Source organism: Cyprinodon variegatus, unplaced genomic scaffold (genome assembly GCF_000732505.1).
Source record: "Cyprinodon variegatus isolate N-32 unplaced genomic scaffold, C_variegatus-1.0 Scaffold634, whole genome shotgun sequence".
Classification (NCBI taxonomy): Eukaryota; Metazoa; Chordata; class Actinopteri; order Cyprinodontiformes; family Cyprinodontidae; genus Cyprinodon; species Cyprinodon variegatus.
The window spans coordinates 120,893-129,132 of NW_015151087.1; the positions used below are offsets into that span (position 1 = coordinate 120,893).

The 8,240-nt window shown below is 37.8% G+C and overlaps 1 protein-coding gene across 13 annotated transcripts in view; it reads right to left on the bottom strand.

The window, feature by feature from the left end:
* Positions 1–365: 365 nt before the first annotated feature.
* The window catches only part of LOC107096572 (endophilin-A1-like), a 47,247-nt gene continuing 39,372 nt past the window's right edge, over positions 366–8,240 (bottom strand). Inside the window, exons 4-13 of one of the 13 annotated variants that reach the window (XM_015393287.1) lie at positions 7,649–7,792; positions 7,428–7,561; positions 7,196–7,354; positions 6,447–6,550; positions 6,225–6,340; positions 4,721–4,735; positions 4,552–4,563; positions 4,200–4,211; positions 2,319–2,325; positions 366–2,235 (exon numbers count right to left, since the gene is read on the bottom strand). In XM_015393287.1, coding sequence (XP_015248773.1) covers positions 2,034–2,235; positions 2,319–2,325; positions 4,200–4,211; positions 4,552–4,563; positions 4,721–4,735; positions 6,225–6,340; positions 6,447–6,550; positions 7,196–7,354; positions 7,428–7,561; positions 7,649–7,792 — 905 coding nt within the window. In that variant the 3' untranslated portion in view covers positions 366–2,033. Of the gene's footprint in view, positions 2,236–2,313; positions 2,326–4,199; positions 4,212–4,551; positions 4,564–4,720; positions 4,736–6,224; positions 6,341–6,446; positions 6,551–7,195; positions 7,355–7,427; positions 7,562–7,648; positions 7,793–8,240 lie in introns of all 13 variants that reach the window. The other 12 variants (XM_015393286.1, XM_015393292.1, XM_015393290.1 and 9 more) reach the window with 12 other exon arrangements.

An 8,240-nucleotide genomic window follows, 5' to 3' on the forward strand; every position in this document is an offset into this window, starting at 1 on the left:
CATGTACATGGCTCTTACTTCTCTTAAGGGATGTTCATCAGCTGCTATATTTATAATCTTTTTATGTTAAGATTTTTAAGGACTTTCTAAAGATTTTTAGGCTACTCATTCCTCTCCAAGTGTTTTTAACTTGTTTTTGGTCTATAAATAGCTGCATTAGAAAGTTTACATACCCTTCCATTAAAAATTTTGAACCATTGAAACTGACACAAGTAATAATATCCATCCATCCATCCATCCATCCATCCATCCATCCATCCATCCATCCATCCATCCATCCATCCATCCATCCATCCATCGTGCTTATCCAAAGCGGGGTTGCGATGGGAGCTGGCGCCTTTTAAACAAAACTAAAAAATATATTATTTTACTAAATTATGTTTTGTTGAATTAGTATTTATTATTTCTTTTGTCAGTTTTATTTTATTAGAATTACTAGTGTTATTTTATCATTTTCTTTAATGACAGGGTATGTAGGCTATTAATACAGCTGTATGTGGATTCTGAGCCATGTATATAGGAAAGTCTCAATGTACAATTTCCTTATGGGTCCTTGTCCAATATATGTTCAGCATATCCAACCAAATCGACTATTTTTCAATAGAAACGACTTGGTGTAAAAGAAGAGGAAGTGAATGCAAACTCTAGTTGTTTGTTTTGTCATGGTTCCTAATTTTGCGATTTGTGGAGGGAATGTACCTACATTACCAGTCAGAAGAAAATTTATAGAGGTTTTAAATTGTTAATACATGTTGGCCGCAGTTGGCAAATCCACCAAATCCTTGACCGGAGCCTAACACAACTGAACCACAGCATCTTTCTGCTCTGATGCAATTTTCTCATACGTAATGATTAGCTATGCATACAGGGAATAACCTGTCTATAATTAAGAGAATTAAAACCAGAGCAGATCAGTATACATAATCACTACCAATAATATCTCGATTTTTTATTGTTCACATTCTTATACCATATTGCTGTCTGACTGGACAAACATATCCCATGTTATAAAGGTTTGTAAACTACTGTTTGCAGATACTGCTATTAAATATTGTAGATTAGAGATGCTTTAAGATGGCAGCAATCTGGCTTAAGGTCCTGCTATCAGCAGATGTAAGCTAGAACCAGCAGGAAGTTTCTCTAAACTGAGTTCATTTAGAAAATTATCTTCTGCAAGAAAGACACTGACTGCTGAAAACAATCCAACATAACCCCGTATTAAACTTAAATCCTCACATTCAGTGATGTATGTAATCTCTTGCAACAATTTAGATGCATCTGCCCTGCTCTAATTTGTAGATTGTTGCAACAACAAGAGATCATAAGACAGGTCCTTATACTGATCCGACTTTCTCTAAGAAGCAATACCTTTGCATCAAACCTGCAGATATTTCTCCCTTGATCTTCCAGAATGCTTCGCTATGGGAAAAATAAAGGAATGTCTGATAAATATGTCTGTAACTTTGGCTAAAACTTTTTTTTATATATAAGACAGGAAATGTACATGTTAAGAAAGTGTCTGAAAGTCAGGAATGACCACCATTAAACGGAGGAATATTTAACACAAAAACTACCACGTGTTTTTTGATAGACTTATTTGAGCTACATGCCTAACAAACAAAAAGCTGGTAGGCTCGTATGTTTTGCCTGTTGAATGTCAGAGAAAAGCTGATATCTACTGTATCTCCACAAAATACGAAGACAGAGAGAAAGCGTGATTTAGTAAAGCTGTTCTAAGAAACTAATGGACTGACAGCTGACTACAACAGAGACAAAATGCAAAGATGACAATAGAAGCTTGAAGTACCTTAAGTGAAAAGGAGAGGAAGTTGATCAATTTCTTCACTTTTTTTAGTGCATCGATGCACTGAAGTGAATGTTCCTTCATTTTTATTTACTTTCTATCATTGCTTTTTGATGCATTAACAGAAAAGTGAAGGTTGTGTTAGTAGGAATGTTTGGGAAAAGGTTAGTGGAAATACAGGAACTGGAGGCCAGGATTCATTGTAGACACGGTTGGGACTCTTCACGTCTTACTGGGGCAACGGCACCAGGATATCCACATAGTTGACGGGGAAAAATCCCGAGTTGCCGTGCAGCATCCCCTCGTACCAATTCTCATCGATCTTATTGGTCAGGGTGATGATGTCTCCCTCCTTGAAGCCTAGCTCACCTTCGTTCTCAGGGTCAAAGTCGTACAGAGCGCGACAGCAGGGCTGGTCCAACGGGGCTGGAAGGCCAGAGGGGAAAAGGCCGTCAGTAGAAACTCAAGGAGACCAGAAGCTGTATGTAAACATCCTATTAGAGACTTACCTGGAGACCGGGCTGTAAATGAGAAAAAAGAGGAGGAAACACAGCAAATATAATATTTCTGTCTGAGAAATCTTAAACAGATTAACAGATGATGATGACTTAAACTTTTTGGGAAATGCCCTTTAGGAATTTTATGGTCAAGATGAACAAACTAAAGTGAGTTGGCAAAGAAAATTGTGAGAGTGCATGTTTTAAACTCTCCTAACAGGAAAATGAAAGAAGAGCTTCCATAGACCTTCAGGAAGCCAGATGATCTGTTTATCAGGATGTAATGAAGTAAATGCTGCTGGACTGAGGAAAACTTTTCACAGTCTTCAAACCTTTCCACATTTTGTGATGTTAGAACCAAAATCCTACATTTTATTCAGATTTATTGTCACAGTTATTGAGCAAATAACATTATTTTCTGCTTTTCTTTGTAGCAAAATATTTAAAAAGTGTGGCATGCATCTGTGTTCCATTTACCATCATACCACTAAATAAAACATGGGTCTATTTTGTGTGTAATTAAAATCTCAAGACAAACAGGTATGAAAATAGTGAAAGATGAAAAAGCACCATAATATACCCGTCGACACGATGGAGCAGCTTCAACCAAGACATGGATGTCCACCATAAGTCACAGGCTGGACAAAAGCATTAATGCAGATGCGGCCAAGGCATCCATTATAACTCAGGCGTGTATATTTGAGTTCACATTCATTGGAATGACTGTTGAACATCAAAGACCAGATTTAATTTCGAAAAATGTTGTTTTTAAGAGCTTACATATGATAGAAAGAAGATGTATTTTCAGTATGAAAGAGTTGTTTTGTCAAAGGATGTCATCCAAAGCTGTAGGTCACGGAAAGGGGAATCAGTTTGTGTGTGTTGGAAAGGCTGATAATCATTTTCAAGTCATTTTGTTACAGGCATTCAGAACCTAGCTGAACCTCTTTCTCTTAATGGAACAACAACAAGGCATGTTGGATTTCCACATGCAGCCAGAATATTAGACAACTTCATAGAAACACACTCACACAATATATGTAACGCCTCCGAGGGAATGTGCAGATTTATTACTTTCAAGTACAAACGCACATCATGTGCATGCTTTTTGTGCATGCAAATACACTTCCATGATAAGAAAAGGGTATAAGTAGTAGCATTCTCTGTGGAGAGTTGGGAATCTGTACGATGTGTTGTCTGTAATCTTTGATGCTGTTGTCAACGACTAAATAAATCTCCCTTAAGAGTGAATCTGTTGCTGAGAGTCATTTTTTACTTTTAAAGGCAGTTAAAACTACTGCAGTACCATCTTGTTTTAGTGTGAAACATTGTGGTGGCAGCATCGTGGTGTGGGGATTTTTTTTTATTCATCAATGAAAGGGAGATAAATAAAGGAGAATCCTGCACCAAAAAGGGCCAAGGGCTACAAATTCAAGCCACACTTTTCAGCTTTTATGAGAAATCTTTAAAACTTTCCATTTTTATCCTTCTGCATCACCTTTTATACATATTTTGTGTTTGTCTACAACTTTTTTTTCCAGTTAAAAACGTGTGGTTATAACATGACCAAATGTGGAAAGGCTGCAGGTATTCAAAGACTTTTTCCATTAATTAATTTACTGGCTTAATGATGGAAAAAGTTCTGCCTGCATGCAAACATTGGAGTTACATCATTTTGATCAACTAATAAGCACATTTCCCAAAATCTCCAATTATAAATTAAGCAATTAAAAACAAATATCAGGGGGGGGAAAGGGGGTTAGAAACAACAGCACCGCACTGAAACAAAACAAAGCGAAACAAAAGAAAAGATTTATCCCAAAGACACAAATAGGAAAAAAAAAAAATAAAGAGTGATCGAGAAACTTGACACTTCTTCCCAAGTCACTCTTTCTCACCTGGAGATCTTGCTGCAAAGAGTAGAAGGAGAAAATATTTTGAGTAATCATACTTTTAGATTGGAGAAATGATGAACTGATGGAAAAAGACGCAGTGATGTTAATATGACAAAAACATGGGAAGAAACTGAGGCCAGACAGCAAACTGACAAAGGAAAAGAAATAAGGAAAAAGGGATGAAAAGGCGATCAGATAACTAACGATGTGAGGAAACAGAAACACCAAATGCTCGTCTGCTGTTGATCTGGTCTTTGTCAATCTTGCTTTCTTTTCAGGAGGAGCAGACAGCACCTGATTTTCTGTTGTTTGTTCAGAACGGTTAGGAGCAACTTTCTTAGAGAAACTGTCTCACCTGGAGACCTTGCTGCAACAGGAGATAAAGGAGAAACAGCACCGTACAGTAAAGGGGGGCAGGGGATGAAAGAGGCAGATGATGAGTTTTTAGTGTGAAGGAAGGATGTATTGAAAGAAAATGAACTGATTAGAACACAGGATGTGGGAAGAAGTTTGACCTGGCTCACCTGGAGACCTGGCACCTACAGGGAAAAACACAAATCATATAGAGGAAGAAAGAAATGAGGAACTGTTTTTATGTATTGGAGCGTTGAAAAAAATGCTGCAGAAATAAGAAATTAAACAACTGAAGTACTTTAACTCAAACACATCTGTTGTATGCAGGGTGGAGACTTTATGTTTTAAATTCTCTGTTACGCTGGCTTACATTTACCTCCTAGATATAACTTTTCAGCGTGTTAGTAGGACCTCAGTATGCACTTATTATAATATATTAACTGTTTATCATAAAACAATAGTTTCTTTTAAATAAACATTTTAGTTCCTATCATTTCAGTTTCTTATATTCTTTAATTATCTGATGTCTGGGTTTTCTATTTTTAATGATGTTCTGAAGTGTCACAGATTATTGGATGTTCTCTAATATTAGAGTTAATTAAGACTTAAAAGTCTGAAATTTTATAGCCTTGAATTTAAAACATCAGCTGGAAAACTCCTTGAAATCAAAATCTCTTACTATAAAAGTTGGAGGCCTGTCAGACAGTTCAATCTAATATTCCTGCTGCTCGCATAAAAGTGAATGAATTAAACATAAATCTGCACCTGTCTTAGTTTGTATCTTATTAGCTGCACAGACGGTACATTTAGAGGATTTTTTGGGGGGGAAACATATAGAGAAACTAAAGAGAGAAAGCAGATATGATCACGCACTGCATAAAAACACACACAACCTTTTTCTCACTGCCCTATTCAACTTTTTGCATTTCAAGTTTTCTATTGGCAGAAAACTAAGAGAAAGATTTTTTTTAACCTAAAAATACATCTAAAGGTTTGTCTGCCTTGAAGTCAAATATTATAAATTTACCTATTAGACACTTATATAGGCATTACATCATCATAACGTTTGGATTTTGCAAATAAAAATAATTGGTTTCAGTCAGATTTAATGCTAGTGAGACAGAGAGATAAACAAATCTGTGTCATTTTATACAGTTCATGTACATATTTTTTTTTAATTTTTATTTAGCTTATTATTAATTAGTGTAAAAACATACAAGACAGACCTGGACAAGAAAAAGAAACATTATTCAAAATGATAAAAATACTATTTAAATTGAGCTGTTTCCTGTTTGTTCTAACCATAATGTTACCATAGTGTTTGTAAAACTAAGCAATAAAATTAGGCAGTAATATTGCAGTTATACAAATGATGGGACCAGAAATATTATTAGATATTAATCTTGCTTACTTGTCTTTAATTAACTGTTAATATAAATAGGGATATAAATAATTAAATGTTTATTAAATAAAGGTTTTAAAAGATGGAAAGGAAAGAGCTTTTCTGTCTAGATCATAGCTTTGAATGGAAAATTTTAACAAAATATAACATAAGGATTAAAAGGATGACATAAAAAAAAGGTTTAGAAATGCTAAAAATGAAATGCAGAATCAGGATGATGTGTCGCCAAGTGGCTGAGGGGTTCCAGCTGTTTTATAACAGCCGACCCTCACCTGGAGAGCGAGCGCCGTGCATTCCTCCATTATGGTTCTCGCTGATGCTGAAGTCCAGAGACGTACGAGGTTTTGGTACAAACTCTTTCCTTGGTTTGACAGCCGTGTCCCTTATCCTGTCATTAAAGAAAGAAAAACCCACCAAATCTGTTCATAGAAGGAAACAGTTCAAAGGCGTTTCTGTTAACACCTTTGGGTAAAGCTTAAGGCGATGCTACTGACCGTTCATCTATCTTGCTGGAGAGCTGTGTGAGGATCTCAGCGGAGCGGCTGTGGTACTGCACCTGAGCATGGACCAACGCCGCCAGCTGGCTCACCTGTTCGATCTGACAAACACATCATGTCAGATGCTAACAACTTTAAACACAGAAAATATTTATAAAGATTCATTTGATGGTTGTGTTTGCAGGACTACAATTTGAGGCTACATGTTTAATATTTTCTTTCTGTCGATTGTTGTAACTAGTGTTGCACCGATGCCACTTTTTTGCCCCGAAACCCGATACCTGGCTGTGCCTGACTTATTGGCCGATACTGAACCTTCTGTTTGATATTGATGTGTGTGTGTATATATGAAGAACTGTATACTACTTGGATGTAAAATAATTACCATCATGGCTTTGTAAAGCTGCTGCCTACCTTTGTGAAGCATGAAAAAGACTAATACAAAGTGAATCCAGTAGAACTTTATTGCCTAGCTGGAATGGGTGACAATAGTTGAATTTGTTGGTATTCGCAGATACCGATACAACCATTTTAGTGCTGGATCGGGGCTCCGCCCTATACTGGTATTGGTATCGGTGCAACACTGGCTGTAATCCCCCCTGTTTTCACCAAATCTATTTTGTAGGTGAGTTCAGACACTCCTAAAGAGAACAGGGTCTCTGAATGAACTCTGCTTAGGGCCCTGCTACAGTTTGGGCCAGCCCTGGAGATTCGTATATGAAAATTGCTGGATGTGGGAGACTTACATCACTCTCCAATAAATTGAACATGCTCTGCTCTGCAATCTCCTTGGAGTCATCAAATTTCTCCAGCGCCTGTTTCAGCTCATCCTCCGTCACTTTAGCCTGACGTTTCTTCTTATAATCAAAGTCCAGACGGCGACCCTCCAGTTTCTTCAGATGATGCTGCAAAAGTCAAACTCAAAGTGAGCACAAAGCCTCCGCCTTGCGCTGATTAAAGCTTTTTAAAGCACTGAACCTGAATCTCCTTGAGGTCTTTCTCGTGAAGGTTCTGCATTGGATCAATGAAGTTCTGCTTCACCTCCATGTCCAGGGCATCCTTGACCTCACCCAGCTCCCGCATGGCCTCTCCAACATCAATCAGAACCAGACCTACAAACACATAGATTATATTCAAAGCATGGAAATGACTGCTTTAAAATGTTCACTGTTTCATAGCGTGGAGGTCCAGAGACTGACCAAAGTTAGAGTCCTCTCCGAGCTCTCTGCCAAACCTCTGCATGGACTCTCCCAGGATGGTTTCCGTCTGCGTGTAGCCCGGCCCCTTCTCCTGTCCTCGCATACGGGACATGGAGTTCATCATGGTCATCTTGGCTCTGGTGGCTGAACAACAAAGACAGAAATATAAAGGAAATGGAAATGTTATTTGACCAACTATTAGGTTTGTGATTTTTGACTTTTTTTTTTACAATTTTTTGTTGAATCTTGGTCAATACCATCCAGAATTGACTGTCATTAGTGAGTTAAAAACACAGGAGGGAGGAGGAGAATAAGAACATTTAACATGTTCTTAAAAAGACATCCTAACATAGATTTTTACAGATGTTCGAGATCAGCCTGTTTTTCAGTATAGTCCTGTTTCTCTGACTGTGACTTGCTGGATGTGCTCTCTTCATCCTCTGACATGGGAGTTGGCTGGGAGGTCTTCTGCCTGGCTGTGTGTTTCCTGGACGGGGCCACCTTTTACAGTTGCTTTCTGTATCTCTGCTTCTGTCTCCTTGAACCCCAGTCGGCCTCAGCAGATGGCCGCTCACACTGAGCCTGGTTCTGC